The sequence below is a fragment of the Ictalurus punctatus genome, chromosome 18, assembly GCF_001660625.3.
Source record: "Ictalurus punctatus breed USDA103 chromosome 18, Coco_2.0, whole genome shotgun sequence".
Lineage (NCBI taxonomy): Eukaryota > Metazoa > Chordata > Actinopteri > Siluriformes > Ictaluridae > Ictalurus > Ictalurus punctatus.
In genome coordinates, this window is record NC_030433.2 from 14,052,283 (window position 1) to 14,077,178 (window position 24,896).

The window sequence follows — 24,896 nt, forward strand, 5'->3', positions numbered from 1 at the left end:
TCAAGAAAAAAAGGAAGGTTTAGTGTTCATGAAATTTGTGTACATGTGACCACTGTACTGGAGGTGTAGGTTGGATTTATATATATATATATATATATATATATATATATATATATATATATATATATATATATATATATATATATATACAGTATATGCTACCACAGGCTCATTTTCCCATTACTACGGTAGTACACTGGTGATCTGTAAACGAATGAACAGTCCTGTAAAATCTGTAGTTGTAAAAGTATCGCATGGACAAATCACACACAGCAGCGTTGCACATATATGCGCACAAGTTGAAATGATACGAAGGATTTATTTATTTTTTTCAATGTGAAGACGTGGATTCAATTTTTATTTTACAATCTAAGACAACCTGGCATGTATTTCTCTTTTTTTTCCTAGCATATTCCAAGAATTGACATGGGGGGAGAAAGATTCTCTTGTTTTTTTTATTGCTGAATATTAAATGAAATACACTTTCACTGACTTGGAGGGAAATAAAATCATCTGCTGCTTTTTACCATGCACCCATTTAACCTTGACCACAAGGACATGCAGAGGAGAGGTGTTCAAACTTCTCAAGCGAGGAGGAAACGCAAAAGGAAGAAACGGTAGGAACTGTCATAGTCTAGTGGGGCTTTTTTGGAGGAAGAGGTGGAGAAGGAAGAGGAAGAGGAAAGGGATATCACATTTAAAACTAACTAGAGAAGCACTGTCTGGTTTTGCATTTCTCAAACATACAAACAGGATCCAAAACACCAGGGCAGGGAGTAAACAGAAGACAAACTCTGGTCGTTGAAGTGCAAGAAAAAATTATAAATTTATATTTATATGTTTAGTAGTATCTATAGTTCTTTATGCCACCACAATGGAGCAAGAAAAACATTTAAGGATCTAGTTTTTAAATCGATTTTTTTTCTTTCCCTTTGCTCATCTAATCACAATGTTTTAGTTGTCATTACGTTCCTCCATTCTCTGGATTTCCTGAATTGTCTATGCCAATGATGTGTTCCTTCACATTTGACATCAAAATCTTCAGATTTACTTTCCAGAGACATCATGGCCAATTTTAGCATGAGTAAGTGTTCAGGAACTTCTATAAGATGACCGACGTTATGAACGTCCTGATCGACGGACTCATGCAGGACTAGAGCTGTCTGGTGTTTGGTCTTGTGTGGACTCGGAGATGGCTGTCGTGTGTAATGTGTCATGGTTTGGTGGTCTGATTCATTGGAATTAAGGGGAGCTCAACTCAAGCACACCAAACTCAAATCAAGCGTCACAGTTTTCACACAATGCACTATGGTTTGTTCAGAAAACAAATGGTAAAATATAAAGCTTGCATATTTTGGCATATTTTTATGGCCCCAAGGAAGTTTCACAGCTATTTGTCTTGTCTTGTGTGTATGTGTGTGTGCATGTGTGTGTGTGTTATGATGAGATTCCCAGCATGTATGGGGATGGAAGAGGGAGCTTATACATTCATAAGCCTGCAAGGGTTCTCCTTTTACTTCAGTCCTGTGATAGAGGGAGGAAGTGTGAGAAGGGGTTGTCCTGAGACACTACGTGGCTGTTCACCACTCTCTCTTTCATTCTTGAAAAAAAAAAGACCTTATGAATGATATTTTCCTATTTTTCATGTTTCTTGTAATGGAAGAAATGTGTCATGATCTGCTTTAGTCATTACCTCTAAAATTCATCAATGGACTTATTAAACATCTCTATATCAGTCTCACTAGAAGGACAGGATAGACAGAATGAGAGAGAGTGGAACAGGACTGTTTGGGAAGAGAGGATTGGAGTGTGGAGGCTCTCTAATGACTAAACCGTCAACAAAACCTCCACATCTGCTACAGCTGGACGAGTTTCTACCTCTCACATCATAACAAGCTTGTGACCCTTGATTCAGTAGTGAGAAGTCTGATAAATAGACAATAGTCTGGAAAATTAGACATCTCCCTCCTTCTGCTCACACACTTTACATTGGTGTGCAGCACATCTACACACACTCAGTTGGACATCTGAATGCACACCACATACTTTCCTTCCGTTTCATTGGGAAAAAAAAAGAGCCCCTGTCCCAGTTGCATTTGTCATTAAGTTCCTGTTAGGAAAGCAACATAATCATTAAACATGTGAATTATATTCTTGTAAACATACACCTTAAGAGCGGTTTATATTGCATGATGTGAAAGGGGGAGGAAATGTCACTGCTCAAATGGTTGGGTCAGCTCCCAAAAGAACACAAGGATAAGGAAAACAAAAGGCCAAAAAAGAGACAACGAAAGAGTGTGTATAAAAAATGAGGCGTCCTTATAAGAAAGGCTACAAAAACTCCACTGGCCCTCTGGCATCGGCATACAGCAAAAGGCACCACAATATTATTCTATTTCTTTAAGTTGTGAAAAAATTGGCACGTCTCTTTTATGCTGTAAATCAAAATGTACATATAAATAGAGTTTTCCCTATAAAAAAAGTCTTTGCTGTTAACTAGTAGACAACTTTTTTTGCTAAAATGAAAATAAATATTTCATTTGTTTAGAATATCTGTTAGTTATATAAAATAAAAAATATTTTTTATAGGTGCAGGTCTATAGGTATACAGATTTTGCAGGTGGGTAGGTGGACTGTGTCTTTAGTGGGCAGCTCTGTCCGGTTTGGAGCGCGCGTGCTGCTGCTGTGTATGTCTGCTCTGTGTGTGGGAAGTCCGTGTGTGTGTGGGCAGCGCGGGCCTGTAGATGGCTGAGGGCTCGGGTGTGTTTATGTTCTGCATGCTGAGGAAGGGCGTGCTCTCGCCCTCCTCGCCCTCCTCCGACTCACTGTCCGACAGGCAGCTGCGCGAACCCAAGTCCCGGGGCGGCCGGTAGCCCTGTGGTGCCACGTGCCCGTTCAGTCTGGACCTGTGCCAGCGTCCGTTGCTTCTCTTTGGTTGCTCCAGTGAGGGTGGGAACTCCTGCGTGCTCTCATACTCATCGTCGTCCTGGGCCCGCCGGTACGGACTGGAAGGCAGGCTGCCTGCACTGTCCTGCAGGTAGGAGCGTGCCCGCTGCTGTTGTATCCGCTGCTGGTAGGGCTCATGGTGCTGGGCCTCGTGCAGAGGCAGCTGGTAGCAGAGAAGCAGCGGCTGGTCCTCCTTGGGTGGGTAGGGGGAGCGGGCGGCTGGAGGCAGAGACATGGCGTGGTTGGCGTTGGGAGACGTGATCTGGAAGGTAGGCACCTGTGGAGGCAGTGAGTAATGGAAGTCCACTGGAGACAAGCGCGCTGGCGTGGTCAAGGCTGACACGTACCTGAAAGAAGAGAGACAGAGTGAGGGAGAGTATGGAGTGAACAAAGATATTCTGAATATACATGGTAGGTTTAACTGACTCCCATATAAGTCCCTGTTTAAAAGAACAACTCTGTAAATGGGAAGGAGAAAAAAAAACCCCAATTGCTGTAACCCTCACACATCCAACCAATCAAAAGAAGGAGGTTTGCTTACTTGCTTATCAATAATTATTATTTCAGTAAACTCCCCCTCTTGCACCAGCATTCAGGCATTTCATCTTACGGAGGTGGGTTTTGTCGGTGTTACTTAATGTGCATGTGTTCATCTAATGCATGTCAAAACACTGACTAGCTCTTTAATGCAACAAGTCATAATAAAAGAAGACAATCCCCATGATTCTAAACTCAAATGAACTGTGTCACTGAAGAATGTATATTACTTAGTAGACACATTTTGCCCTGCCACTTAAGGATAAACTAAAAGCTGATAGATTAAGTACACATGCTCCAATCAAAATACAAAGTTTGACAAGTTTACCGCCTCGAATTGAGTGCTGGTTTAATGCAGTGTGAGTCAAATGTTTTCATGAAGAGAAAATACGAGAAGTGCCCCTGCCAAAACACAAGCAGTATTAAAAGATGAGCCTCTGGCTTTTATTGTGTTGTGTGTGCATGTAGCGCACCAGAAACTCTGTGACCTTTGCAGTGTTTAAATTGTATGATGTTTGTTACGCGGCAGTGTAAACAGGTTCTCCCATCTTTGCTTTAATTCTAGGAAAATGGCAGCGTGAACATTAAGATCCAGCAGTTGAGGGTCTCAAGAGTAGATGTAAATGCTTTCATAAATAACAACCGCCGTGGCTACAGGCCACTGCAGTGTGGTTTTACACTCTACTCACAGCACATGTGACAACTACGCTTCCCGCTTAAGCCCCCTCCTCTGTTCACACCAACCCTGCCAATTTGCTTGGCATCAAGTCATTTCTTTCACATACGGAGAGTATTTTCCTTGAATGTCCTTATCACGTGATCTTCGTTGTCTAATTTGGAAAGAGGGAAAGATGAGGTAAATTTGGTGATACACTAGAGGTTTTGAAAAAAAAAACCCATGAGATAATGTGTTGTTCAGCTCTTGTTGACTTAATGAACCCCGTACGGTATAAAACCTCCTGTTTTCTCTGTGGCTTGATGGCGGGGGTGGCTAGCAGGCAAGAGATAACTGTAAATAAATGGTTGTGAGTTCAAATCCCAACACTGTCAAGCTGGGCCCTTGAGCAGGAACCTTAACCCTCAACTGCTCTGTTGTATAAATGAGATAAGTGTAAGTCGTCTGCCAAATGCCGTAAATGTAAATATAAATAGAGCTCCTAGCTTCGCTGCCTAATGTGCATCTGGGTTCAGCTTGACCTGTACCTCCTCACCCTACGGAGTTACATACCTCTCGGCGTACACCAATATCTTTGCTATGTGCTATAATGTGTGAAATACATTAACAGTGTTTGCTTCAACTGCTAGAATCACAGTGCTGTTATAGGCATGGCAGTGTCACCTGTCACTGTGTGGTGAGTCGAGCGAGTCAAAGGAGTCTCCATAGCGCATCGGTGGCCGGTGGGACTCAGGGAAGCCGCAGTGAGCGGCACGACGCGCTCGTGCCTCCATGCACGCCGGACTGCTGCACTTACTGGTGCCCACAGAGGACGAGAGCACTCCCGAGGGACAGTCTGACAGCACGCTGTCTGTCCGCTCCAGGCTCCACGTCTTCTCGTCATGTCTGATGCACAGAAAGAGAGAAAGATACAGACAGATGAACTGAAAATATTTTTCTCTTTTAGGCATCCGATATATACAAGAATGCCACAGTTTAGGAAATGTGGCTAGATAGACCAAGATTGTAGTACCAGTATTACAGTGGTTAGGAATTTCTGTGTTAATATATGTGTGTGTATAAATGTGTTTCTAGATGTGTGTGTGTATGCACATGTTAAATACCATCGTAAGAATTTTTATATGATACAATAGTAGACAAACTGGAAATTCTGTACTTAAATGAATATGAAGTGAAACAGGGAAGAGACTGGGTTGAACTCGACAGGGCATGCTATAATAGGAAAATAATCAATAACAGGTCGGGGTAATGCAGCCTGAAGTGACTGAACACCCCAAAATATATTTTTTTCCATAACAGGACAGTGTTTTATTCATCATATACCATAGCAATAACTAATTTTCAAAGAACGACACACGATACTTTTTTTTTGATCAGTTTATAGTTACGTTCACTGTTGCAGTGCATCCTCAAAACAAGTTAGTTCCTCTTATGACCTACATTACAATAGCTATAAAAACTGCTGGTCCCTCACTAGCCTCTCATTTTCCTCTCTTTTAAAGTTAATAAGACATGGCTCTGCTTGCCATGTTACAGAGAAACTGGAACTATTCTGAAGAATCTGTAATGTTGGAAAACAATGTGCTGACACTAGAGACTCCTTTTAGTGGAGTAGTAACAGCTAATGAATTATAAAGTAGTCATTTCTATAGCAATGATATTATTAGAGTTTGTCAGAGATATTATTAATATAAACCTGTGATTTGAATTACAGCTGGCACTATTTTAAGAGCTGCTGTTATAGAAAATTAATCAACGGATTTGAGAATGCAGCAGCGTTGAGGTATAATGTCTAAAATCATAACCACTTTAACCACTTAAATCAACAGAAATCATGAATGGCAAGATTGTGATTTAATGCATCAGAGTGAATAAACATTGATGTCTAATATTAGCTGATTATGTTTAGATATGAGTAATTATCTCAGGAATTCAAAAATAGTGATTTAACAGAATTTAAATATGATTTATTGTGCAGCCCTAGGAAAGACCATGAGATATTCACGCAATAGCGGAAAACACTAAACTGCTGTGAGTGTAAAGGAAGACTCCAGGCTATAATTCCATGTCAGACCCTCAGTGGAGGAAGAGAAAAGAATGTTGGGTAGGTGTAAAACAGACCTGATCCTCAAAAAGACCTTTATTTAACATATAAGTTAATTTCAAGGTGTGAGAGTGACTAGTCTGGACATAATGAGTAGATTATGGTATTACAATATGATTTGGAGTATAATATACTGTAAGAAATTAGTGAACCCATAATGTGTCACATTTGAAGATTAAATTTTTTTTCGCTCACGTTACTGACTTGATTTTAAAAGACTGAAAAAAGAATGTCAGAATGCTTCCAGAAAATAATAAAAAATGGCTGTTTGTTAGCTTCTATGTGTATAATAGGAGTAATGTGAAGATATATATTGTGTAATAATGATTCAAAAACGATGCACACAAAACCACACACATAACCGTGATGACTGTACCTGTGTGTGGAGGAGTGGGCTCGGGTGGAGGAATTGTGGGATCTGGAAGAATGATGGCTGCCGACAAACGACGCCTCCATTCCGCTTCTCATAACTCTTTCGGTGGCTGGGACGTTCTTTGAGATATACTATAAAAGACGCACACTATCAGACAACGTAAAACCAGACACTAATGTGTTCTAGAAATATCTAAAGACATGACGGACTGTGTTTGTAAAAAACCTACATCCACCATGGGGATCTCCTCAGGGCAGGGACCTGGGTGGTTGGGTCCATTGGCCAGGCTGCGATTGGGGTGATCCAGACACATGTTCTGCCTCAGGTGATTGTGCATCTTCTTCCTCTGTTTCCTAGGGGGGAGGCTATAGTGAGGCAGCGTCACTCTTTCAGACACTGACCCAGAGTCACATTCACCACATCACACTCCATAGTGAAGAACGCTACAGGATAAAGGCCACTGAAACCCAAAGAAGCTTATGGCAAGAGTAATCACTGTGTACTTACTTGGTTTTGCAGTAGGCCACCACGCATACGATGCCCACTACCAACAGAGTCAGGCAGATGCCTGTGATTGTCAGGACTCTCTTCTGATAGAGCTCCTCTGCCTCTGTACCACACCAGACACACCCACATACACAAGCAGACAACCGTCAGTGTCTCATCGTCAGCATGTCAGATCAACCTCCTCACATCCTCCTAAACATTTTCCACTGCTGCACTGAGAAATCATAACTCATTGGGAGGGATGGGTGATATGGTAAAAATATCGTATCACGATACTCAACCATACGTATCATGGTTCTTAGGTTCTAGCAAAACAGCATATTAAAAACAATATATGCTTTCAGTTATATCTTTCAGTTATATGTTGCTACATGCTTCTACTAACACAGAAAAAATAAAGAAACAGTTTACAGGTTACCCTTTCCTCTACTTAACCTTACACTCTGTTAAAACTGTGTATGCCTCATGAGTTGCCTTTTATAGCAGCTCTTACACATCTGGCTGGGGGTGGAGCTTATTTCCAGGCCGTTAAAATGTCAAAAGTTGCTTGAAAAGACTCCAAAGCTAAAATCTAAAAAGGTCTGATTATATAAAAAAATATTGTTAATTAGAAGTTAACTTTAAAATGTTTATTATTATTATAGTTGACTGATGATTATTATAGGTCTACAGTATATAAACATTTAAAAATGACAAATAACACCTTTGAAAGAAAAAAAAAATCAAATGGTATCAATATAGATTCAAATTAAATGTCCAATCAGGAACTTTTTACCGCAATAATGGATATGGTTAGAGATGTTCACTGATGCAAAATATGGTCAAACGCACCAGCGAAATTCCCATAAAAGCAAGTTTATCTTGATATATGATATCATATTGCCCAGATCTAGCCCTACACAGCTCCTGCATTCTCACTACTACAGCAAGGCCATAGTGTGCACCTAGTGTGGGTAGGCACGGAGTATGACTCAGGTTCTGCAGTGGAGTCGAGATCCGCACACTCATTAGCCACATGAGGATAAGAGTTAATTACAGCTATGGGACATCCCCGAGCCTTCCTCTTTTCTCTGTAATGGGCCAGCTCAGCAGTGGAAAATGCTTGGGTGAGCCATACGCACATCATTACCATGGATGTGAGGATGGATCACACTGCGCTAAAAGGGAATCCCTGCAGGCCCTGTTGAACCTGCCTCCCTGATTCCATAGATGTTTCCGTCCACTGGAGGGCATTGCATTTCAGATTAATTCACAGCACAGCCTGCTTTATGCTGGGGGACCAGTGGAGATCCACCAGCACAAATACAGATGACTATGCAATGCAGGCTGTGCTACCTGATGGAACGTTACATAATGGAACATATGCAATCAGAGGCGCAGGTTGGGACTCTCGGTGGTGAGGTTAATTACAGCTTTTTACTATTGCAGCAAATAAACATCAACTGCAATTCAAATTCAGGAGAACAAAATGCACTCTCCTTAAAGCATGCCGAATGATCGAATCAGAAAAGAAACAAGAAAGAAACAAGAAAAAAAATAGCCTTTTGTGTTTCCCTTGGAACTGTTCCTTTGAACAGCCACATGGATTTTATCAAAGGAGGATCTATACAGCTAAGGAAGGCTTATAATAATTCATAACGAAATGATCCAGCTGTGACATGCTTCATACTACAGACCAGGCTAATATTTATTTTGTATTCAATGGAAAATAACATTTATCTGATAGTACTTTGGTCAAGTCAGAGTCTAGGCTGTGTTTTAATCCATCATTCTACATTGTGACATTGAGTTAATCCAATCTGGCAACCTTGGCTGCAGATTGAAAATAGTGAGAGTAATAATTTTTTTTCTAAACAGGGCTCTGTGACAGCGAGAGCCGGGTGTATATGCACTTTTTTTTTTTGGACTTCTAAACTCCACTCAAGTAGGAGTTTATACACATCACTGAACAGGTAATTTCCAAGAGAAACAAGGGGCGTTGGTAAAAGAAAGCAGGCGAATCTATAAAACATATAAACACCAATGTAAACAGTGGACAAATGGAGACTGGCATGCTATTTACAACAGAGAGAGTAAATTTCAATGACTTAAAACCAAGAACAGCAAAACAAAAACATAGACGGTGTCCAATTTTCGAACGAAGCACATGACAAAAGGCACAGAGACAGGAAAACATGAGGGTAGAGGGCAGAGAAAGTTACGGAAGATAGTAAAACCAAAGGTAATGAAGAGTGGAAAGGACATACATTGCTGGAAATCCAACAGTTATGCCCCAAAATAAGGAGAACAGGCTATTATCTGCAGCACTCGTCCACGTTTTTTTTTTTATGAACAATCTTTATGAGAGCTGGGAAAATTTTCCATTACCTCGACTGCTCATTATCGTGTCCCCTGCCATGACCCAGCATCCAGTTCCACATCAAAACACCATTTCATCTGGTGTTTGGTAAACAAGACTGTCGTTTAAAACGGATGACGTCTGACAGCATAATCACTCGCGGACTATGGAAGCTTTGATAAGTGTATGTGCGTGAGTGGGGATGACTAGCAGGTGACACAGCTTGGGTCTGAACTAGCCAGGTGGATCATAATTACGCTTTTAGCCCTACTACCCAAACAAATTCACTTGAAGATGTCCTCTTGTTTACTAAAAGGTAAATAGCAGGTTGTCAAGGTTTGCGTAAATCCCCCGAGTCATACTGACCTAAGAGCAGGACGATCAAAAAGGCCGCAGGTGGTCAGCTTAGAACTTACGCACACTTCTCCAAATAGAGGAGAAACAAACTTGGGATACTATCGCCAAAAAACTGTTTATTTATGCCATGTTTTTATTCAAAGGAACACTGTTGGGTTGTTTTTTTTTCCAGCCAAATTTCTAGGAATACCTTAAAGTGACAGTAATTCTACATATTTCCTTGAACTGTGAAAAGAAAGGAACATTTTTATGTTTACTTGTAAGTCACTTTAAAAAGAACTCTAAGGGCAGTTGTTGGTATAAACACATTTATGGAGAATGTTTCCATGAATATGTTAGTTAAAGGTATTTGTAAGCTTTGTCCTTTCATAGACAGGAGGTTATGTGTTTACCAACATAGACTCGTAAACACAGAAGAGGTGACATTGATACTAGTTATGTAATTTGGTGTGTCAGAATGAACAGATAAGACGTGTTCTAAACAGATACGAATATGATTAGGAGGCTCACTATTCAGGCAAATGGTCGAGACTCGATGCATGTCCTGGTCAGGGACATGGTTGTTTAAATTAGGCCACTAGTTTGTTTATAATGCATTGTGGGAAGGACAACTAACTAAATTTGTTAGGTACAAACAAAACCAGTAACTTCTTAAATTGGATTAAAAAACAATCATGCAGACATCTCTAGTTGAGACCAATTTTGAACCTGAGTGATGTAGCTGAGGTTGAGTAATTGTCACAGCCAGAATTCTACTAGCATACGTACTAGCATTTCTACCTCTTTGTTTTTTCCAGTGATTTCCAGTGTGTCCAGGTTTTAAATCAGATAGTGGTAATGTGTTACACCCCTAATAGATACCAAAACCTGTCCCCAATACCTACCCCAGTGATAAAAAGCTTATTAAAACTCAAGACCTCACATTTTCGAAGCAAATTCAACAACAGACTCCTATTAGGCAGTTTGCATTAAACAGGTTTCCTGTTCGTTTCCCATCTATAGTAATCATATGTACGTTACAGTATCAGTAAATAAATAATATCTTGAAAAAACTTTAAGTATCTTCAGTCTGCTGATGTCGATCCAGCACTTTCTGCATGCATGAACAAGATTGTCTTCGGTTTCATTTAGAGCAGTAAACAGTTACATCTGCGTCCTCTTAAAAGAGCCACTACAATCCCCTTGGTGCTTTCCCCAACAGAACGAGGGCTGCAGATACCGATTCTCATGCTGACACTAGGAAAAAGGGGTTATATTACTACACAGCAAGTGCTGACAGACAGATCGATCTGTTAATCAACATGTTCAATTGTTTTAGAGTCCGTCGCAGAGAAAGTGGATGTCTGAGAAAGATGGAGGTCTGGCGAACACTGCTGGATATACACAGATCTACTTAAGAAGAGAATCAGGAAGGAAGAATTGTTCCATACCCATAAATTCAATCCCAAGAGACTCTGCCATGACAGGAAGGTGATAGGTAGAGGGAGAAAAACACAACAGAACAAAGTTTAAGAGAAGGATATTCCAACACATGTGCATTGCATGAGTGGCGTGAGAAGGGTGAGTCAGGCAGTAAGAAAGAAACAATGTTGTAGCCGAGTGCACGTATAAGCACCAGAATATTATGTCAACAGCGAGCTGTTAGAGCATGCTGGAGCATGCAGGCATGCCATACACTTCCCTATAGGCTAAAAAGCACTTCTAGATTAACAGGTAGGAAATAGAGGGAATTGTCATAAGGTTTATTATGTTATTGTAGGAAGAACTGTAAGATTAATTTATTATTTTATGTGTGATTAATCGTTAATGTCATATTAATGACAGAGAAATTAAACTGTATTTGTATACAAGAAGAATTCAGGGATGCATGAATGAATTAATATGCATAAATTTTACAACTTAACAATCTTACCTTCTGATGCACAATTACAGATATTACATACATTTATAGACATGAACCATTTGGCTGATTTTTTACATTTTTAAAATTTTTTTTTAGAGTTAAATGTTAATCGTTACTTGCGGCGAATATTTAGAACACTGTTATCTATTAATGAGAACATGCTGTTACAGTTGCTGTACATAGTTAACTGCATAACTCAGAAATTCTCAGAAATATTTGGGTTTCAGTTTGTTGCTTAGTGTGTAATGCTGTGCTTGATCAAAAACAGGTATGATTTATATTATGTTTACCACAATTGGAAGAGCACAATATCCACTGTTACAATCAGGATAGATTGCAAAGTTTACAAAGTATACAACTACCGTATACATCTTATTCTTCATCTTAGTTTAACTGTAAGAATGCGAGTTGCACAATATTATCCCACATGGACTTCCTGGATAAGTGTGTACTCTGTTTAAAAATCCCATAACATACACTATGACTATAAAGCCTGCCTTCAAAACCTGCCAGTGCCAGTGCACCATTACAATTGATTTAATGTAGACTTATTTTAAAGTGTGAAGTTGCACAAAGTTATTATGACCAAAAAAACTTTTTTTTTACTGGATATTTGTTACTGATTAACATTGGTAAGCTTCCGCTGAACTTATACCATTCCACCTCCACTAGTTTGCAAGATATTGGGTGAAATCCAATTCCATTTCAGTTTCAAATGTTAGCAGTGTCCCAATGTAAGAATACCTGTAGCCAATCAGAAATGAGCATTTTCTGTGGTCATAGTACAATCCAAATTCGTTGCATGTGAATATTTAATTAAATATTCTATAAAGCATAGTATTGTAAAGTATTGCACAGCATTGTTACGGCAAATGAGTTCGCATGCAAACATCGAATGGTTCCGTGATGATGTCACGCTTTCCTATTTTTGGACCGGGGAAGTTGATTGGATGATGACAGATGTGTCAGAGCAACGCGCACCCGTTTCTATTGTCCCATCCCACTGGGCGGCTGGGGGAGGAGTTCATCTGTCCACCTTAACAGGATGGATGAACGTAGGCTGCTGTAAATTTCCACAGCTGTTATGACAACATCTGGACCAATGTGTGGACCTATACCATCTTGAGTACCTGTTTCTGTCCATTTGATTGAAGCCAATTAAGCTTCCACAAGGCGTTATCCAGACAGTCTTACTGTCTTGATTTTTCTACTTGGCAGGCTGGAATAATTAATCATGTCAGTTGTGATGCAGATTTTCCAGAGGAGGATGTTAGTGCTTGTGTTTTTCATATAGAATTATCTGCATGGTCACTGACAGTAAATACAAGATGATGAACTTTCCATAGAAGTGATTTCATGTCATTCGTCTGTTAGACACGAAGAGCAAGGATCCTCTTTTCCCATCTCCGATGTTTCAAAATACTGCCAGACACATTACACAGGGATTTCAATCTGATTGCATCAACAGCACCAGTGATATTCTTAAACCCATTGAAGGCCTGTACGGAGGTGTTTTAGGTGCAGAACAACAATGTAGACATGAAGATGTCTCTCACTGTTACACCACAAGGTCTTCCACTCCAGACCTCCTAACTGTGCATAAAAAGAAAGACCTGGCTTTTGACGGATCATGAACTAACAAAAAATAACGTGTAAAGACTTGATAGGTGACCTGAACAAAGGTAACCATTCTGCTTTTATAAATCCCACATCGACATAACCTGACATGTTAATAGGCCCCATGTCAAATTATACCATTCGCTGTGTGCCATTTTGAGTGCCTCCTCGATGTCAATTCATAAATTATAACTCCTTTATTCTTTTATTTGGAGAGGAAATCCTGTAAGCTCCTCATCCTCGAAGGTTTGTTTACATCCATCCTGACGTGATTTATCTGCTGTCCTCTTGCAAATAAGCATGTGTTAACACCGGGGTCATGTTGAAAGGTAAACAGTGCCAGCATAGCAACGCTGATGAGAGCACAAAGCCATGGTTCTGTATGAACATAGGCCTCGTGTAAGAGCCAATAGCCCACGGCCACGTACTGTCAAAGCCAATTTCTCCCTCTGCTCCACCTTCTTCTGGGACTAATTCTGCAGTTGATGGACATGTAAGAAAGGAATACTGGTGTGTATTGGAGTTAAAGCATGTTACCTCAGGGAAGAGATACTATTTACTATCTCTGTAATTAGGGGGATGGTCTAGGAACTGGAGGGGGAAGAGGGGGGTAAGAGGGTTTCTATGAGATTTTCCCCTGAAGGGAAGCTTATATGAATAAAAAGAACTCCAATGGTGTATTCCACACAAATGAGCTTCCTTATACAGTGGAATGGTAGGAAAGCTTGGTTACTTTGCATTTTTTAAAATCCACAATACCTGACTGTCCTGTCTTTCAATTGATGACGACCACAAATTCAAAACGCTTCTACAAAGCGCTTTGCGTATGGATGTCATGGCCGTAACAACACTGGCATGTTCGCTTAAATTAATCAGAAACATTTGGTCTAGTATTCAAGTCTGAACAAGATGATGGTTGAACCATAGGACATGATTATACTTGGGTTCCAGTCATGCACATTTGATGAGTATTCTTCTTCGAGTCTGAGGATTATGACATGCTGTTATTGGTTTTCACAGTGGGTGGCTGTGTGGAAAACACTCTAGTGTTGTACACTGTTAATGAACTACTGTTAATTCTGTCACAAAGTCTTCTTTACAGCTTAGGCAAACAATTCAGTGAAGAATCACTATCTACCTGTTTACTCAAAACTCAATTAAGGGGCGTCTTAGGTGACAAATTCTATCAATAAACATTAATGCAAAACATTTTTGTAGAACACATTCCTTCAACCATTCAGTTAAAGCTGTTTTCAAATGAAGATTTAGACCTATTTATACCACAGGGCTGCTGAATTCTCATATCTGATTGGTGTTAGAAGGTGTTAATTAATTTATTATAATAGCACACAGTAGTACACAGGGACTTTATCAACAGATTTGAAATATGAATGTAATTGGTGATATGGTGACGTTTTCTGTGAGGAGGAAATTATTTAGCATTTTTGCATGGCATCTCCTGTGTATATACTTTATAACAGTCAGAGGTAAAGCTGTTCCTACATAGGAAAGTCTTTAGAACAGAGGACTTTGTACTTACTATAATAGATAACATAACAAGCTGCTTTTTTTCTGGTCATATTAACTTCAAGAGAGAGAGAAAAAAAATTTGGCGAGTGGTATCGGTGACTCACGCTATATCATTCCATCCCATTTGATTATTTTTCTATAACAGCATACACTGTCATGTTTTATTGTTTTAATGATTCCTTTCACATGGGACTACTTACTACTTTTGGGAAAGTGTAAGTAACCACAAATGCTTTATTTTATTTATTTATTCATTTTTTAATTTTATTTTATTGTATTGCTCTACAGTTGGAAAGTTAAATAACATTACGTAAGAACAGAAATCTTTATTTTATGCCTATCTCATCCTATTCTGAATTTTTAGTCAGATGTTCTATTGTGTTGAAATTCTAAGTGTTCTAAGTGTTGAAATTTTTCTTAGGGGTAACTGTATATACCTTACAAAAGCAGCAGATAAGGATCAACTTGAAGAAATGGTGGAGTATTTCTTTAATCAAGGTAAAAGTTCAGGTGCAATATCTATATATTATGCATAAGCTGTCCAGATACTTATATATTATATTTATATATTATATATATTTTTTTGCAGTTTGATCTCACACAGAATGTATTTATACATGTATTTAATATATAGTTAGTACTTGTTATTTGTTTTAATGTATTTTAAGATGCAATGGTGCAATTTCTTGGTTACATATATATTTTCAGAACTGCATACACAACACCAATTAGTAATCTAATAATGGCTTAGCATGAAAGTATATGATTCTCCTTTAATGAAAAACATGCAGTCATACTAAGTACCATGCGTATGATTTATACTGTTAACTAATTATATGATTTTAAATTTTTTTAAAATGGGAAATCTATCAGTAAAAGGTGATACATGGAGGGTCAATCGGTCAGGGAATGGGATAACACAACTGACTGCGTCTGTTAGAACGAGTAGCAGAGCATCCACCATTAGAGCGTAACAAGGAGCTCATAACACAGCAGCTCCTGCATGCAGAACTGACAGACAGAAGAAGAAATGGACATACGGTAGAAACTGGCCATAACGTAGGTTTGACAGCGATCGCCAGTAAAGTCATTTGGACACCTGATGGAAGGAAACAAAACCACAGAAAGGAGAAAAGAGACAGGAGGGAGGAATAAAAACATAAAGAGAAGAGAAATGCAGCAGAAAGAGGTGCAAAAAAAGAGAGAGAAAGAGAGAAGAAAGCAGAGAAAACATGAAATTAGAACAAGAGCAGCACCATGAACCGCAGAGGCCAAAGCATCCCACTGTCAACACCTCTGGGACACAGGACAGGAGGGACACAGAAGTGGTGACAGCGGGACACCGGTCCTCTGTGTGAAGCTGCGCTTCTCAAGTCAACATACTTTCACTAGGTTTGGGCATGCGCAGCCGAAGGGGCTCCGGTTGCAAGCACCGCGGCCCGAAGTATCCACTCGGACATCTGGGGGGAGGAGAGGGGGACAAGATGACATAATAACACATATACATTACGCATTCTTGACTTCATCTGGTTGATCTTGCACACTGAATCAATATGTTGGCTATTATTTGCTCACTATGCAATGTAATCAGGGCTTGAAATGAACACCTGTTATCTGCTAAATGCTGGTAAGTTTGGCACTCGCTGGTAATGCCATTAATTTACTATTCATGTTGGTGGTAAATACCTCTCACCAGCCACTTTAATAGGAACCCTACAGGTCAAGCACTTCAGTTGCTGTTCACATTAAACATCAGAATGGGGAAAATGTGATCTCAGTGACTTTACAACTGTGGTGAGCAGAAAAGCACAAAACGTCAAACCCTGAGGTGGCTGGGCTAAACCAGCAGAACACAGCATCAGGTTTCTCTCCTTTCAGCCAAGAACAGGAATCTGAGCCTGCAGTGGGCACAGGCTCACCAAAACTGGACAGTTGACGATTGAAAAAAAATGTCACCTCGTCTGGCAACAACAACCAGGCCACAGTCAAATTCACTGAGATCACATTTTTTCTACCATTCTCATGTTTGATCATGAACTGAAGTGCTTAACATGTATCTGCAAATTGTATCTTGTATCTTGGAAGTTTAAAATACCAGGCAGGCTCCTGGATTCAGAAAACAGTTAACCATATGAATGGTGGCTGGTGAGCAAGAAAGTGCTTCATTTCAAGCCCTGATTGGTAATGTGCAGAATGTAAAATTTGGAATTATGCAGTATGTCAACATTTGCTGGCAAGACTTCTAAGCTAGTTGTGAGCCAATGTGTGCTCATGTCAAACACAGAGCTGTGATTCTGACATGATTTCCATTCATGCATTTGATTGGCCAATTATTCGTATTGGTGTTGTTCTGGTAAACAAATTAATGCTCATCAGTGCATAATGAGCATTACTCATGTTTGGCTATTGTTTTCACAGGGCTAATTTTGCTAACTCAGTCGGCACTGATGAATACATCTTCAATGTGCAGGACAAAGATAAAGGGCAAGCATGTTCTCTTTAATCATGGCTTGATCTGCCGAACCTCCTTCGCTCAACTTGCTCGGCATGGAGGAGGCTGCAGATCCACTTACCGTGCGGCTCCCTCCCAGGACCCTTTCATTAACTATCTCAGTGCTCTCTGAAGTCAGATGAGACACGGGACATGTAACCTACATGCAAAGCCTTTAAGGCAAGTTTATAGGGTGTGAAAAAGCCTGAAGATGGAACTTTAAATCTTTCTCTTAGTTGTTCTAGAGCCATGTCACAATCTGGTATACTAAGAGCTTGGACTGTTAGTATTTAACAGGGAACTGTCTGGAATCCACAAGAGCAAAGGAAGAGCTCTTAGTCCTGAACATCACCTATGGTTTCTGCAAGCCACCACACACACACACACGCACACACACACACACACACACACACACACACACACACACACACACACACACACACACACACAAAGAAGTAACACGTACATGCTTGTGAGGGCCTGAGTTGCACTCCCCTATCTTCAGCCTTTTCTTCTCCAAACCAAAACAAGATGTTCACAATACACACTAATCTTTCCAAGATGGTCCATACTGGATCTGTGCAAACATTTTGTTTGCCCATGTTCTAGTGAGTCTGCTTGCCCAGCAACTTCTCAGGATCCTAATATTTACACAGATGCCTGTCCACTTCATCAAACACTACATGCAACACTGATACTAAATGTCATTCCTTTTTTCTCTCATCATATGCTAGCAGGTCTTCTCTATCATACTCCATCCTGAACCTCTGACCCATGCTTCATCCATCTTAATCAGATATGCATGTGCGTCCCTATACAGTGAACCAAATTTCCATTGCACTATATCCAATGGTGGAAACAGTGAGATATATCAGACATCACTCTGTAATGAATGGGCTTCATCCAAGAGCTAAAAGAGAGGAATATGGTCTGGCATAGTTTGCTGGCTGACTCTGGGTCACATTAACACCGTGGAGAGTTGGGACCAGCGTCCTGACCCAGAAACAAGGAGTAGTCCGTCCTGACTCAGAGAGCACTGCGACATCTGTGTCCTGTGTCTGACTTTCTTGCTCTGATTCAGTCATATCCTTTAATCATTCGGCCGGCATACATGCTTAACTTTGGTGTTAGGACTAAAGTAGACAATGCTCCATAAATCTTCCAGTTATGGAGATCTTTCCATCATGGACACTTTCAATCACCAAGCCAAGTTGATCTCAAAACCAGACAGTTTCTGTGCCTAAGATCCATGAGATCCATAATAAGATACTATTTCGGTAACATTAGCTAGCTAGTATTTGTTATTTATAGCTAGCTAACTTGTTGTTGCAGTCTAAAATGACCATTATTGATGTCTCTGACTAGCAACCATGCATCATACTTTACTGTAGTGTGTAAACAACTAATGCTAGCTAACATTACTGTAAACAGTCTGATTACCTAAAAAAGTCCTTTGCCACGGCAGATATGTCTGGCTTGGAGTTGACGCGACTCTCTTACATAAACCAACGATAACAACTGATACCGCAGACTGATGTTGATTCACAGATAACTTTACCACAAAGCAAATCCAGCAGCAAGAACGACGTGAAATACAGCAAGGAAAACGAGCAACAAAATAAAACAGACAACAAATCAATTCATTTATTCATAAACATAGTTCATTTTGTCTACTTTGATTATTTATACTGCATAAAAGTGCAGTATAATTTTTTCCCCCTTATTACACAATGAGGTATTTTCAGTCGTTTAACGTGCAGATATAGACCATCTATATTTCAATCGCAGCATTTAAAAACATTATGTATATGGTCTGTGATGATATTTTATAATATGCAATAACACATGATATATTGGCCAATTCAATTCACTGTTTGCTTGGTAACTGACAGACATTATGCCTGCTACCGATTTATTGTAGAAGACCCAGAAAAAGTGCTCCATTCAGATCAGACAGGTTGTGCAATAGATCTCCGTTTGCCGGAATATAAATCTCCTTGGTTGCTGGCTTGTGTCCTCTCCATATCTCCACGCCGTGTGACAACAGTGTCCATGTGTGGCAGGCTCAACACGCCACACCATGAAATACACCTCTGCACCATCACAGTAGGCAAATAATTATGGCCGGGATCATCTGTTACCCCGTGCTTCCCTCTGCAGATCTGCGTGCGCGTGTGTGTGTGTGTGTGTAACTTTATATTTCAAAGTGAAAGAAGCCAGGGCATAAATATGAGGCAGGCTGTCTGCTGGACTTGAACGAGATGGCTTTGGGGCAACAATTCCCTGCAGGCATTATCTGCATTATCTGACTTTTCTGGACCCATAACTCCCCTGTGAGTGAATTAGCTGCAGCAATTGAGTTATAGCTCCCTCCAATTGGGTACACAGCGTATTGAATGGCCGTTGTAGCCGTGTCCTTAATGCTTGCTTGCTGAGCAGTATTCAAGCAGCAAGCACACACATGCTGACACACACAGCAATGTGTTCTTGTTTATGATGTTAAGCTACGTATTTCTTGTGCAGTCTAGGATTCTGTAGCCAAGACTTTCTTCCTTACTTTTATACTCCATTCAGAACATGTTGTAATGAGTGACATGCATTTGCCTCATTTCTTGATGCCTTTTTCCGACATCAAGAAACGAGGGTCATTTGAACCAAAATGAACTAACTGAACTAAAATTAGATTAAACGCTCAAATGTGCATTTAAATTCAAATACCGAAAAGAAATACTGAAATTTGTGCAATACTTAAGGTCACATTGATGTAGGCTAGTTTAAGCAGTGCTTCTAAAACAACAAAAGCACTTCAGCAACCTCTATGCCTATAATTTAGTTTTTGTACCATTAGTGTTGCTGTACTTCAACATTGTATTGCTTTCACTTTGTTTGTTGTGAATGATATATTCACAGCATTTATATACATGTATGTTTAGATATGCTCTCCTGCACAAACAGGCTCCTGGATCTGGCCCAAACAAACCCTTGTACAGCTACTCGATGCCCTTACTCAGCAGTAGATTGTTTTCATAATAAGGGCCAAAATGCTATTTCGGTCAATAACAAGTCATCCTCAGATATCCAAAAAGCATCTGTGTGAAAGCCACCTGTGTTTTTTTACCGTTGAAATTGAAATGTAAGCAATGACCCTATTTACCTTCTGAGAGGCCTCGGCCTTTGTAAATATTTGCACCAGCTCTAAACCAGTGTGACATGGCATTTTGAAGAGGTCTGATACATTTCCCTCCAGCACACTAAACATGTAGGGTGAGAGGCCTATCTTCACTTTGCTAAGCATATCACAGAGAGAGAGAGAGAGAGAGAGAGAGAGAGAGAGAGAGAAATCACACTCCTCAACATCTGCACCAATAAGTCAACCTGTTGGCTCTCAAACAAGCTTGAGACCAAGAGCGGATCAAGGGCTACTGCTGAAGACCCACAATGGAGAGAAAGGGAGGGAGGGATGAAGGGGTGACTTGGGTAAATAGGACAAGATGGATTTGATGGATACCATATGTCTTGTGCTGAAGAGGTTGTGTACTCAAAGAAAGCAATTAATTTAATGAGAAGTTCTTAATCATCCATCCATCCAATGATACTCCAACCTTTGAGATGACTATAAATCTAAAAAGAGCAAAATGTGTATGTGTGTGTTTGTGTGTATGTGCAGATATTGTGTTATGGATATTCCATTCTAATTGAAGAAGATAAAAAATAACATCAAATGATAAAATGAGTGTGATAAAAGGCCACATTAGCATTCATTTACACTCGGAGATGAGAATGTCTAAAGTGAAGAAATACAGAGTGATGTACAGAAAGCCATGAAGAATGAATGTTGAGGTTCACGCTTAGCTATACACAAACATGTCAGGCTTCATAAATTAAATGTGGGAAAGTAGAAGGAAGAGCAACTCACTTGCAGGAGAGCTGATTTATACCACTGATGAAGTAACACTCGCCGTTGTTCACACAGTATCCCTTCTCTGTCTCGTTGCATCTTCTCTCGTGGCCTGAGCCTGTTGGTAACGCTGTGGTTACTGAGAAAAGACAAACAATTTTCGCGTTAGCATCACAACACCAGCGTAATTGCACGGGCAGGTCTCGGCAAAGCGCTCTGACGGAGGTCTCCGCTGAGAAAGTCATCATTTTTGAGAGAAATAAAATAAGCAGCCTTTGACACAGTGGCCTATCTGAAGAGATAACATTCATTACATCATGCGGGTCGTGTTAGTCGTGCATAATGGCCATCTTATCCCGTCAAGCAGCCTATCTAAACAGCGTAATGAAAACAGCCATTCACTTCACAACAATGACCTCTTAGTCGCCGTCACAAATCTCCTCGCCATCTCAACAGCCCTGATGGCGTCTCAAGATGCTCAATGTGAAAAGATAAACATTTCCGTAAGAGAGAGTACAAGAACACTCCATGTGCCTCGGTTGATTTAGTATTCGTGAATGGCTTAATGTCTTGCTGTATTCGAGCAGCTCTTCATGCTGGAGTATAAGATGTACAATCAGTCCTGTCTGCTTAGAGAGATGATTAACATTACATACAGTATTCACTTCGGAACATTCTTCTTTATATACACAGAAAGGGTTCTACCTGGAACCCTCTCTGATGGGGAATCCCTTTGTTGTATGGTTAGACCTTCCAAGTCAAACTGACGTGCCAGGCATTTTTAGTTTATACAAAGTACTGCTTCTAAAACAAAAGAGTACTTCAGAAATCACTATATAATGGCGATTACTATATCACTATATATTTTAGTTTTTGTACCTGAAATCTTTGCTCCAGACCACATCTTAAAAAAAGCTGTGTTTCATTTTTAGAGCCTACTTCTGCTCATAAGGTGAATGCTAATTGCAATAAATGCAATCCCCTTCTCCCCATCAACTCCATCCCCATTGTTAAAAAAAAAGTACAATTCATGAGCTCTAGTTGGTGGACCGTTTCTGGGAGGGAAAAATTTTAACAAAACCCTGAAACGAAGAAACTGGCCGAATCCACTGCATGATAATAAGGAGTTTGATCATATACATTTTTGCTCATATAATAACTCATGTTTTAGAAATGTCTTAACATTACAGACGTTTAATGCACGTTTAATTCCAGGAAAATCTTAATGTACGTGTGTACAAAGGAGTCATTAGCAAAGTTTAATACCGGAAGCTTGTGTTTCACTTCAGAAGTAGCTGTAGCAGCTGTTGCTATAATAGCTAGTAGAGGAGAGCTGTAACAGCTGGAGTAGCATGCTTACTGTATAAATACAAACAACTCTGCATATTACAATTAAACTAATACAGAAACTAGAACACATATGCCGCCTTGCTATGAAGCAGCTAGATGGGAAATTAATACAGTACAATACAGTAAGCAGGTCTATAAAAGAGCTGTGTGATGTGATTAAGCTGGAATAAAACACCGGATGCTTTTGCAGGGATTTTGTTACAAGTACACGGTTGAACTTTACATATCTGTCTATGGCTTTCATCCAAAAGCTGCTCTCATGGGGCACATGTGTGACTGTTGAATTGAAACAAGAAACAAGTAATGACTGACAGTGGAAGTCGTTTCCTGTTGGCACGTACCAGTGTCATTTATCAACTATTGTGTTGGGGCAAGAACAGAGAATATCATAGCAGCACACAGCTATTACTCTGTTTTCCAAATCTTTGATTGTTGAAGGACAAACTGTATGGGGAACATATTCTCTAACGATTCACAGGCCAAGTGTTCGTGCAGCTGCATACTCTCCCAAATGTGTGTGAACATGGTGTGAAATTATACTATAATAATTACAGAAAGTGTCATGACCACAGCCACAGACCTGCAAAACGGATAAGACAAGTATGCACATGCAAACCCACACACCCTCAGAGACCCCCCCCCCCCACACACACACACACTTTATCCAAAAGATCAAAGCTTTCTATTTTCTACTCAGAAAGCAAAAAAAAAAAATTCCCAGTAAATGACACTCTTTGCTCAAGAAAGGTGATGTGTCTTAATGAATAATGTGAACCATGAACATACGTGCCAAAGACGGGTCTCTAATTTCATTCATCTTTTATGCTGCTTAAGGGAAATGTTCCCGGAAAAAAAAAGCCAGTAAAAGTCTGTCCCTTTATCTGAGACTGACAGCTGTGAAGGCTGTCAGATATTAAGTCTTCACAAAACTCTTCTCCAGCTCCAGACATTAATCAGCTTGAATTTTCCTTAAAAAAAGACTCTTGTTGCACATGGATGAGTGAAAATGAGCAACAGCCCGGAATATGACGCGAACTGTGCTCAGCACAATGTAGCCTGAGGCAAGGCATCCAGACAGCAAAGTCACTCAGAAATCCAGTGAAGAACAAAATGCACTGGTATTCTCTCTTCTTCTTCTCTCTCTAAGTGAATAAAGCAGTGACAGGGTTGTACTCACAGTGGAGAAATGACTAGCCTCTCGACAAGAGGAACTCATCATGGACTCACAACAACCACTACACATCTGACTCACTTGGACCATGTGACTGACAATGAAGGAGAAAACTCAGCACGGGTTTTAATGCTAGTGTGTACTCCTCATTTATAAAAGTTAACTGCTTCACACAGCACGGTGGCTTAGTGGTTAGCATGTTCGCCTCACACCTCCAGGGCTGGGGGCTCGATTCCCACCGTGGCCCTGTGTGTGCGGAGTTTGCATATTCTCTCCGTGCTGCGGGAGTTTGCTCTGGGTACTCCGCCCCCCCCCCCCCCCCCCCCCCCAGTCCAAAGACATGCATGGTAGGTTGATTGGCATGCCCAAAGTGTCCGCAGTGTATGAATGGGTGTGTGAATGTGTATGTGATTGCGCCCTGCGATGGATTGGCACCCTGTCCAGGGTGTACCCCGCCTTGTGCCCGATTCTCCCTGGGATAGGCTCCAGGTTTCCCCATGACCTTGAAAAGGATAAGCTGTATAGATGATGGATGTATGTATGGATGGATGTTTCACACAAGAAAACACCTATAATCAAGTCTGTGTTCCATTTATGCTAAGCTTCTTAGGGAGTTGTCATGCCACAACTCAAACATCAAGAAATATCAAGTGATTAAAAAGCTGAAAACAAATATTGTGTGAAATCGCAAACAACTTCCCCAGTGATGTACAGGTATGTGACTTTTTACAGAACAATTGCTCTGAGACATGTACACCTCACCTCAAATGTCAACAACAGAAGGACTCGATAACAGCACACTAAAAAGTGCAGATGAGAGCTTGATGGCCTAATGATCAGTGTTGGGTAAGTTACTCAAAAAAAGTAATCTACTACAGATTGCTAATTACTACTTAAAATTATAATCTGATTACATTACTGATTTCTGCATGTAAAAAGTAATCAGACTATCCATTACATTACTTTCAAGCTACTTTCAAAAGCTATCAAACCTCCAAAAATACAATACAAAATGAAACTCATAGCTCTTTCAGTAATTTTAGTGCATGACAATGTATGAAAAGCTTGGATTTATCATAAAACGTGCCTCGGGTGTTG

General features: G+C 40.1%; 1 protein-coding gene across 6 annotated transcripts in view; it reads right to left on the bottom strand.

The window, feature by feature from the left end:
* Positions 1 to 299: 299 nt before the first annotated feature.
* Positions 300 to 24,896, bottom strand: part of nrg2a (neuregulin 2a) — a 94,863-nt gene continuing 70,266 nt past the window's right edge. For 3 of the 6 annotated variants that reach the window (XM_017492565.3, XM_017492570.3, XM_017492569.3), the window contains exons 4-11: positions 21,296 to 21,416; positions 15,929 to 15,987; positions 11,269 to 11,292; positions 7,144 to 7,246; positions 6,866 to 7,001; positions 6,640 to 6,767; positions 4,823 to 5,044; positions 300 to 3,293 (exon numbers count right to left, since the gene is read on the bottom strand). In XM_017492565.3, coding sequence (XP_017348054.1) covers positions 2,642 to 3,293; positions 4,823 to 5,044; positions 6,640 to 6,767; positions 6,866 to 7,001; positions 7,144 to 7,246; positions 11,269 to 11,292; positions 15,929 to 15,987; positions 21,296 to 21,416 — 1,445 coding nt within the window. In that variant the 3' untranslated portion in view covers positions 300 to 2,641. Of the gene's footprint in view, positions 3,294 to 4,822; positions 5,045 to 6,639; positions 6,768 to 6,865; positions 7,002 to 7,143; positions 7,247 to 11,268; positions 11,293 to 15,928; positions 15,988 to 16,271; positions 16,349 to 21,295; positions 21,417 to 24,896 lie in introns of all 6 variants that reach the window. The other 3 variants (XM_017492567.3, XM_017492568.3, XM_017492566.3) reach the window with 3 other exon arrangements.